This window comes from Hydractinia symbiolongicarpus, chromosome 1 (genome assembly GCF_029227915.1).
Source record: "Hydractinia symbiolongicarpus strain clone_291-10 chromosome 1, HSymV2.1, whole genome shotgun sequence".
NCBI lineage: Eukaryota > Metazoa > Cnidaria > Hydrozoa > Anthoathecata > Hydractiniidae > Hydractinia > Hydractinia symbiolongicarpus.
This window is the reverse complement of record NC_079875.1, coordinates 26,524,216-26,534,555: the sequence shown is the minus strand read 5'-3', so window position 1 is coordinate 26,534,555 and position 10,340 is coordinate 26,524,216. Positions and strand designations below refer to the sequence as shown.

Here is a 10,340-nt window from a genome sequence, read left to right as displayed (position 1 = left end):
AACTCAGTCTTGTGAGTTCCTATGTAGACCAAGCGTCGCATTATCAGAAACAGCGTCATCTCTCCACAACAATATAACTACTTTTGCCGATTTGCGGGAAAAATTGAAAACGAAATATTTAAAACCCTTTGCGCGGTACTTGGATACTGTGCAAGACGCATTAAAAACTGTCGATTCGAAACACAAAGGTGCAAAAATAGATGTACGTGATGCGATAAAGCAGTTGGTAGAATTTTTCACCACGAAAGATGCCTCTGTAGTGGAATATGCGAAGTTGTTGGGGAAGCTGGGTGCTTGTCTTTATAGTCTAAGCACCCATTACAGTGTAGCAAGGTTTGCGTTTACCCACCCTCAATGGGTAAAGGCAAACATGCTACAATGCATTCCCGAATTCGGAAGCTTTTATGGGAATCCGACCACAGATAATTACCTTGAGGGACTGTGTTTGCAGTTTGCTTCTTGTTCTTTGAGGGATGTACCACAGGATACTAACTCTATAGATTTAGATACGTTGTTGGAAAAAACCTTTTACAATGATTCTTCTGACTCTAGCGAACGGGAGCTTTCCCCAACTCCTCCAAGTAAAAAATTAAAAAAAAAGAAAACGAAAAAGTAGAATAATATGTTGTGTTTATGAAAAAGATAGGTGTAGTTTATTACAATAAACGTTCTTGAACAATGTACTTTGTATTTTTATCCCCGTACTAATGTTTTCCTAATGATCATGGATAATGCGCTCCGCCAATATTATTTTCAATATACATTACTAAAATGCTTTTATTTTCGATATGGCGAATTAAAAAGTCTACTTTATAATATCTTAATGACTTATAGTATAGTTAAGTGTGATTCGTTGTTAAATGCGCATTTAAAGAATATAATAAATACAAAAAAATTGTTGGAACAATGTACTTTGTCTTTTTTATTCCCATACTAATGCTTCCTTAATGATCATTAATAATGCGCTGCGCCAATGTTATTTCCTATAAACATTACTAAAATGCCTTTATTTATTTTCGATATTGCAAATTAAAAGTCTACTTTAAAATTATCAGCAAAATCGCTCATTAACACAACACAGAAGCGGAGAAGAACACACGTACAGGCTTCTACAGTTACAAGTTGACCTGCAGTCACAGCTGACGCTCAGTGTGTTGCCTATTGTAATACAATGCGCAAAATAATGTTACAGCTGACGCACCGTGCGTAGACGCCAGTTAAAAAAGACGCAAATCAGGGTTGACTTTTTTTTTATTTTATTAATACTAAATTTTTATTTTTATTTTTAAATGTCTCAATTTGTTTATTTTTTGTTTTAAAAGCCTCGCTGGTCGTTACAGATAGAATAATTTAATTTTACCCACAGATTTACGTGCACACTCCATCTAACGGAAACAAGTTGTTTATCAACTGAAAAAAGAAATGCGCAGCGAAGAAGTTATCCTGGAAAGAGTTATTTCAAACAATGTTTACTTATCATGAGGTTGAATTAAAGTTTATATTTGTTTTTCTATATTTCCATTTTTGTGTTTTGCGACGAGGTTCCTTACTTTTATAGAAATTCCATCGGATTCGAATGTGAATGTAATTCGAATCTGAAATTTAAAAAACAAAACTGTTGTGTTGTTGTCGAACGAAGTTGGTGTTGTTATTTAGAAATATTTCTAACGTGCGATGATTTAACATCACAAAGAGAACGGATTGGAAATTTTTCAGGCAATTGTATACATCTTCAATTCGTTCTCTTTGGGATGAAACGAAGTTTAGTATTCGAAGTAAAAAACTGATTGGAGTTTTATTAGGAGAACGCTAGAAAGCTATCTACTGAGAAGTAAAAGAAAACAGGTGCGTTGTTTAGATTAATTAGTAGAGAAATGAACTTGGGTGTATAACGAGTTTCTAGCCGTTTCTTTCAGAGCTAAATCTTTCTTAAATATTAAGTTTGTTGTTCTGTCTTGAGTCGGAAAATATTTTCTTCAAGCACTCATTTTGTAAGTACATACTCTGAAAAATGGGTCAGAAGTTTGGAATATCCTAAAAATATGTCTAAGCTTAATGGTTTGTTTTAGAGATAATGAACTCCTATATATACGGAGGTGTGGCACCCGAGGGGCAAAATATGCTGTTATCAGCAGCAAAAATCTGAAAATCATAAGGCAGAACCACATTTTTTTCGAAATTACCCAGAATTCCTCGACGTTGTCCGTCATTTTGGCTAGCGCTGAACCTTATGACCGAGACGCGGCTGAGAGATCGTGGCTTGAAACTAAATACGTGCAAAGAAATGCGATGAGTAGTGCAAGGGAAAGAAAAGGAATTCTTAAGTAATTCTTTTTCATAGGATTTACAAGAATTTGAGGTACCCCACAATGAGAAGTAAAGAACAGAAACGCCTTTCCGATGTCTGATGATGAGGGGTGGTCACATCTGGATAATACTTATTTTGTGATTTTAAGCTACCTAGCCAGTACCATGCCAGCACTCCAGGGCACATTTGTTATTAAATAATTAAGTGATAAAGTACAAGAGCTAACTATATTACTTTAATGTAGCTAGCTGCAAAGGCATTCTGTCATTTTAAATAAAAATAGCTAGGTAGTTATTTGGACCTCCCATAACAGTGAACATTCAAGACTTAGTATATAGCTAGTTAGGTATGCAAGACATTGCATGTTGGTAAACATGTTTCCACGACAAGCTGAAACCTATGTTTCATAAATAAATTTCTGCATATATGATAATTTTGTAGATTTTCGGTTTTCTTTTAGCGCTTGTAGGGTATAATATCTTTTTCATAAACCAACATTCACAGGACTTGTTGTTTAGCATTTTTTATTTTGCATAAAAAGTTTCTGTGTATATTCAAAAATTAATTGTGAGTGGCACCAGACTGGGCGATTAGTGCAGAGTAAACGTGTTGCAGATCCAGGTTTTTTTATTTATGCGGCATGAAATTTAGATTATGTATTTAGCACTGTGCTTTAGAAGCACATTCCCACTATCTCTGAGCTAGATAAGGTATTTGGTCCTAAACCTGGGACACATTTTATCTGTTTGAATTATTTTTAATCCTGAGAATCACTTAGAATGTTTTCTGTACACATGCTTGTCAAAATTGATATGCTGTCAAAAAAAGTTTATCTGCGTCTCCAAAAATGGCCAAAATTAAGAACTCAGAAACCAGGATAGTAGTAAAAACTTTTTTTGGGTTCACTTCATTAAACTGGTCTAAAAACATGTAATACTAAGTTTCAAGTCATTATTTCAATTTTTACTGAAGTAATAGGACTTTTACTTAGTATAGTTTTAGCATAGTTTTTCATACCATTGACACCAAAATGACTGCAGGGACTAATCGGTTTGAAATTAATCTATATAATAATACGCCAGTTCCGTGTCTCTGTGACAGGCAAAGTTGATATCGCCATTTTCCTTTGATGTTGCCGAAAAATGCATGTCTAATATGTTAAGTTTTATGACGTTACGACGCGACGTCAATAACTCTACTTTAGCGTTAATATCCTATATTGAAATAATGAAGCCATTACAGGGCACCTGAGGCCAAATAACTTGGAAACGAGGTGGTGACGTCAATGGTTTTTCACCGCGTGGGTAACTAGGGACCACCTGGGACCAATTTGTGTAAGTTTCCCAAACCTGGCTCCCCAAATCCGTTTCGGAATTAATGAGTTGATGACGTCATCAAAAAAAGCTTTAAGCCCTAATATCTCTGCAACCGTTTGTCAAAAGTAGATGATCCTATACATATTCTTGATCAGCGTTTCAAGATTTATACGATGAAAGAACAGGTATACAGATTTCCAACTAAAAAAAATTGGTACTTTTCACGTGCCATTGCTGACGTCAGCAAAATTTCTGAACCCTTATATCTCATCAACCGCTCATCAAAAGCACATGATTATATACATTTTCTTGATCAGCAGTTTAAGCTCCACACAATAGACGCAATGAATAAACTGAATTTCTTCAATTTGTTTTTGTATATGCACTGCTGACGTCAGCAAAAAGTCTAAAATAACCTATTTTTACATTGTCCTTCTGCCAAAGTGGATTTTTCCACGGGCTTTATCGACTAGTCTATATAAAGACTATAAAACATCGCCTTTAAAATTCTTCTGTAAATTAGCAAACTTTAACGTTAAAGCAATATTGACGTCAAAGGAAAGTATATTAAGATTAGTGAAGCCATTGCATTGCACTTTTAAATTTAAGGCTAAATAACTTGGAAACGGGTGGAATCAACTGACGTCATCTCCTGCGTGGGTCACTTGGGACTACCTGAGACCAATTTGGATAAGTTTTCCAAACCTGCGTCACCTAATCCGATCCGGAATAGGCGGGTTAGTGACGTCATTAAAAACTTTTAAACCCTAATATCTCTGCATTCATTTGTCAAAAGTACACGATATTTCTGCATCCATTTGTCAAAAGTACACGATCCTATATATTTTCTTAATCAGCGTTTCAAGATCTATGCGATGAAGGCAACAGGTATACATATTTCTGAAAAAATTTTATGTGTTTTTACAGGTCTCTACTAATGTCAGCAAAATTTAAATGACTGTTGTTTTTCTCTGTTATCCTGCCTAAGTGGATTTTTCCACGGGCTTTATCGACTAGGATAAGAACGAAAAAGTTACTGTGAGACATGGGTTTTAAACCTTAAAAATTTCCAGCGAGAAATTTGAAAACTAATGAATGACAAAATCGCCTAAGTTTATTTTCAAATTTTTAATTTTTGTTAATATAAAAGTAATCCACATGAAAAAAGTTTGTGATGCTTTTTATGAAGAAATCTTAAATGTGATGTAATTTTCCTCTTTAAGATTTGACTTTTAACCCAGCTAAAAAGCTCAGCCTTTCATGCTTAGTCTAGCTAGCTATAGCGAAATAGTTTAATATTCGAACTTGACCTATTTTACTGAGTATTAAGTAATAAATGCTAGTTTAATCCTAAATGTAATTACAGTAACTAAGCTACCTGTAAAAACAACATCAAACAACATCGAGGCTGTTCTCTTGTTTGGTATTTTTGTAACAAGTATCAAATTTTATGTGTTCATTTCTTGCGCTTATGAGTGTAACCAAAGTGCCCTGTACGTAAGTCCTAAAAATTTATGTCATTGGCTCACTCTTTATGAATGACACCACGTAACAAAGGAAAACCATGCTTTGCTATTTCCCGTAAGCTATACCGAGATTTGGTTGTGAAATATATCAGAAATAATTGTCTTTAAATATGAAAATTTGTATGACGCACAAAATTGATTAGAAGTTTACTTTTTTTATTGTATATCAAAAGAACTGAACTTTTTTTTTGTCCAAGCAATGGGCCGTTACATGTAGCCGAATTGCCATTAACTAGCTATAATAACTTATAGCATGCTTTTCTTTATTAAATTATTATATGTTTTCAGGCCATAGTCATGTTAAAAACATATTAGGAAAATCAGGATAGCATTTATCAAAGAAGTTCAGAACATCGAGGCTGAAACTAAAACACACCATTGTTATAAAAACAGCGTGTATATCCTAGAGAAGAATTTACAGAAACTGTAAAAAGTAATATTTTCGTTGTTACTGTTTTTTTAACACTACAGACTGCGTGATTCAGTGTTAATGTCCTTATCAAGAATCTAAAACATTGATTATAAGTTTGGGTCTGTTCTTTTGATATTTTGGATTGAAATATTTCGGTAGATATACAATATACCAAATGATTTAACCCTATTCGTACCGGGGCTTTTTTGACGTTCAAATCCCAGGGGCGCGCTGATTGAGCGCACCCCCAAGAAAATCTTTCGCATAAAAGCGGTGAACCTGATTTTTTTACAGTAACATTATGTATCTATATTGTACCAAAAAACACCTACTTTGGATGTTTTCAAGCTAAATTACATTCTCACTGCCCCAATCAACATGAGCGGCTGAAAAAAAAGGGCGAAAAATAAGGATTTTTCAAAAAAATGTCCCTAAAGAAGGTTTTTTGACATGAATTAGTTTTTTTACACCAAAACCCTGCTATTAGTATAAAACATGACAAAAATAAACAAAAAGAAGTAAAATAATGTCAGTAAGGTTCATATCATCAGCTGAAACCAGAACGTTCATTTCTTTGAACACGACATACATTTTTGTATCATATGGGCCTGACACGTTGTATTGCCACATGATTGACAAAGTGATTTGACACACGGAATAGATTTTTTCTTTTGGGAATAATTTTCTCCTGCATTCTCAGCCTGACAAACAGTACACCGTTTCCTTGTTTCTGCAAATGCAGGACCAATAGCTGCACGCGGTTCCGGATTACATTGCGCATTACCCAAGACAAGATTTATTTTTTGTTTTGTGATGGACAACATACCATTTTGACTTCTTTTTTGTATGGTTGGTTTCACCAATTCCATGACTAATTGAAAGGCGTATTCAAAAGACTTTTGTTGTAGCGGATCAATACCTTTATTCAGTGAATATATCGTCGAAGAATTTACTCGAGCGGTATCCAACATGTAAGAAAACATAACAAACGTCCACTTTCTTGACTTTGTCTTCGTCGTGTGAAACCCCATCCTCTGATCCACAATATCAGTACCCCCCTTTGTAAAGTCATATAGTTTATATAACGCCAATTTGTGGCAATTATCATCCTTGGTTGTACCTAGGATTGGTTCTAGTGTTGACAACATGAGTACATTTTTCTTTCCGTTTGAAGTTTTCACTACATATGAAGATAAGGACAGCGGCCCATCTTTTTGCCAATACACTTCACTGGACAGTGGCTCTCTTTGTTTGAAATCTTTCATTTCAATTGGAATTCCTTTCCTGTTGATCTGCATTGTACCAACACAAGTGATATCCCTTTCATACAACCAAAGCGCAAGCGGGATTGATGTATATAATCTGTCGAAAGATATATTACGTCCGGCCAGCGAGACAACATTTGATAGTTGTTTTATCATGTATTTTACTATTTCCTCAGTGCCTGGTACATAATAAATTCCTGGATCTCCCTGTGGTTTGCCGCTATATGGAGCTGCAAGGAATGTATACGGATATCGTGCTGCATTTATGGCTTTCAGTAATAAACCGTATTTGGCGGGTTTGTTGGGATTGTACTGTTTGAAACTTATCTGTGTCCTCATTGGATACAGGGTTTCATCAAGTGATAGATAGTCGCCCGGTACAAGGCATGACATGCATTCATAATTGAAAGATTCAAAAACTTCACGCATTGCCGCAAAACGGTCATGTTTCCATCTTTCATCTCTTGTTGTCTCGTCGTCAAAACAAAGGTTTGTACGTATAAAAAAAAACCTATTTCTCGACATAGTGGCGCTGAATATTGGCGGACCATATTGGTTTGAGAATAATCTATGAGCAGATATACAGTTTAGTTTGTATAGTCCTCGATATAGGTACAATCCAATAAATGCATAAATTTCTTCAACAGAGGTTTCTTTCATGTACGAATACCTACTATTTTGCGTCAAGAAATTATCGGGTAGTTTGGACAGAGTGCGTCTAATCTTTCTGTTGGTGCACAACAAAATGTTATTCACAATTTCAGGAGTGAAGTAGAGTTTAAAAGCAGAACGGGGTGATGCAGTTTCACAAGCTTTTGGTTGTGGGCCTTGTCGTCCAGTAATAACATTTGCACGATTATTTCGACCAACATTTCCAGCTTGTGGCTGATTCTGGAAAGTACGAATTATGTCATTTTTCTTCTTATTATCTATTTTGAAAATGCTTTGGATAGACTTTGATTCTGGTGGTATTGGAAAAACGTTATAATTTTCTAAATTTGTAGCGGCAGCAATACTGTTTACTAAGCGATATTTCGTAAGTCGACGTCTCCTCAAATGGTTTGCTCCGGCTTCCTCTTCACTTTCGGACGCATCATTGTCAGCATCACCTACACGGTCATCGTTATCATGTTGATGATCCTCTTCTTCAACTATTTCTTTATCTATGAGACAAACAAAAATACTAAAAATAAATTATCACACATTTTGAAACATATTTTGCTTCTCGCAACCAATGCGCCATATATATACGCGAAGTTAGACAGAGAGATTATATATATGTATATATAATATAGCTATATATATTACCAATTTCACCGCACAATTCTTCCAAATCATCTTCATCATCAAGTTCTTCATCCATAGCTTCGTCTACGTTATCTTCTTCAATAAATCTCAATATATTTTGAATGGCTTCCTCAGATGAAATTCTAGCCTTTTTCGGTCCCATTTTGTAATTTTTTTATTAGACTAATAATATATAAAGGGGTAATTTATGTCACAAACGCAATAATTATATTTTTTATTATATATAAGCCCTCTTTGCTATACCATCTATCCTATTTATCTAATTAACATCAATAAGACTGAAAATATAACACAATTCGAAATATTTCATTTTTCGCTTTTGCGCCTTTTTTGACATTGGCCCCATAATGGCCGCAAAACATAAATTTTTCAGAAAAAAAATTTGCCGGTCTTAACCGCCCTAAAAAAATATTAAAAGTCTGCGAAGCTCATGCGGGTCGCTTAATTTTTCATGAAAAGCCGCATAAAAATGTGAAAGGGTGCGCTCATTCAGCGCACTCCCGGTACAAATAGGGTTAAATGTTTATATTTCTCTTTTATGTGTTTCCGCTACTAATTATAGTTTGTTATATTTTAAGTATAACTTTGGAATTGCAGGCGTATGCAATAGATTGAATAGCTGATTGTATATGAATTAACGAAAAATGTTGTATTTTTTTAACGTTTGGTTTCCCTTTTTCCCTGGTGTACTTCTGGAATGATAAACCTTTTACGTAACGGTTGTTTTACGTCTTTGATTATTTTGGACATTTTCCATTTATATTTCATATTTTTTTATCATTTTTTTTGTTGCACATACTTATTTGCACATATTTTTTAGATTTTTTGTTTCAGCGTTTATAAACATAGAATAATGCAGATTGTGAGCAACCTCGATCCCAGGGCTTTTTTTCTTTATCCTATTTTTACTTGCCTACTACATTACATGTTTGTGAATTGCAGTCTGCGCGTCAAGCGTTGTTTCTTTTATGTTCGCTGCAATTTTTACTGCAAAAAGACGCTCTTATCAGATTGTCAATCATTCCAGTTCACGGATGCTGTTCTCGAAAATTATATCATATCTATGAAATATATTTCCTATTATTATATACCCGTAAGCAAAAGCAGCCATTGAATAAATAATCGTATTCCACCCGTATTATTCAATGCTTGTGACGTAACAATAGTTTTGACAAAACATTCGTAAACGCATGTTTTGATTTTATCCTTTCCGCCTCATTAATTTTTATCGTAATTAACAGTGATTGGTTGTTTCTTAGTGGTCCGTTTTCTGATTGGTCGATTTCCAAACACGTGAAATGGCGGGAACCTTTTTGTCGAGAAAATTGAATTAAAAATTTGTGTTGTGTTTCAACATTCAAAAAAAAGAAATGAACTTTTTGTCTCTTTGTACCGTGTCGATTTCAACAACATTTCGAAAACATGTCGATTTCACAAAAAAATGTTTCGATCTACACTATAAAATGAAACGAAAACAAAACAAACACAAAACAAAATAAGTAGTATTAATTATAACAATCTCTTTTGGGTATATAATAAAACATATATACAATAGGTAAACATAGGTTATTGGATTTATTAACCCTCGGTGATATTATATTCAACTCCGCTGCGCGTCGTTGAATATAAATCACCTTGGGTTAATAAATCTCAATAACCTATGTCTACCTATTGTATATCTACTTAATATGTAATAAATTACTAGTTGTATATTACGTCGACAAATTTGCATATAACTTCAAGATTTACCAATTTTGCAAACCAAGAAGTCTTTTAAAAAATCTTTTTGCAGAATAAGTTTGAAGAGCACAGTAAAAACAACACGAAGTGCTCTCCTAATAAAGAATTATTATACTAATTTTTATTTGGTTTGGGACAAAAACTTCGTTTCGAAAAAATAAACACATTCACTTTTTTGTCCCAGACAGACACTTATTTTTAACTTGTGGAGAACAATTGCGTTACTTGCTGATGTTTATTACAAAGCGTGACCAAACCATTTGTCATGGTAAAATGTTTCAATGTCATTAGAATAACCGAGAACTGTTTATCTAACACCAAAATTCTACTCAAATATCGTCGTGACAGATATGGTGTAAGCGAAGCAATAATGACTTGAATCTGAATTATTTCGCACAATTATCATTTGGCAAGCAGGACTTGATATCGCTTTGCTTTTGATAAACGTGTGTCCATCAAACAACA

At 34.2% G+C, this 10,340-nt stretch overlaps 1 protein-coding gene across 1 annotated transcript; it reads right to left on the bottom strand.

The window, feature by feature from the left end:
- Positions 1-5,615: 5,615 nt before the first annotated feature.
- LOC130623518 (piggyBac transposable element-derived protein 1-like) lies at positions 5,616-8,277 on the bottom strand. Its single transcript, XM_057439040.1, has 4 exons — positions 8,136-8,277; positions 6,152-7,990; positions 5,920-5,948; positions 5,616-5,657 (listed from the first exon to the last, which is right to left on the bottom strand). Exons 1-4 carry the CDS (start codon positions 8,275-8,277, stop codon positions 5,616-5,618), a joined length of 2,052 nt encoding a protein of 683 aa, XP_057295023.1.
- Positions 8,278-10,340: the final 2,063 nt, after the last annotated feature.

Coding starts and splice junctions, on each gene's coding strand:
- LOC130623518 (XM_057439040.1), bottom strand. CDS start 8,277: ATGGGACCGAAAAAGGCTAGAATTTCATCTGAGGAAGCCATTCAAAAT. Junction 7,991..8,135: donor AGAATTGTGCGGTGAAATTG/GTAATATATATA, acceptor TTTGTCTCATAG/ATAAAGAAATAGTTGAAGAA. Junction 5,949..6,151: donor GGCCCATATGATACAAAAAT/GTATGTCGTGTT, acceptor CTTTTTTTTCAG/CCGCTCATGTTGATTGGGGC.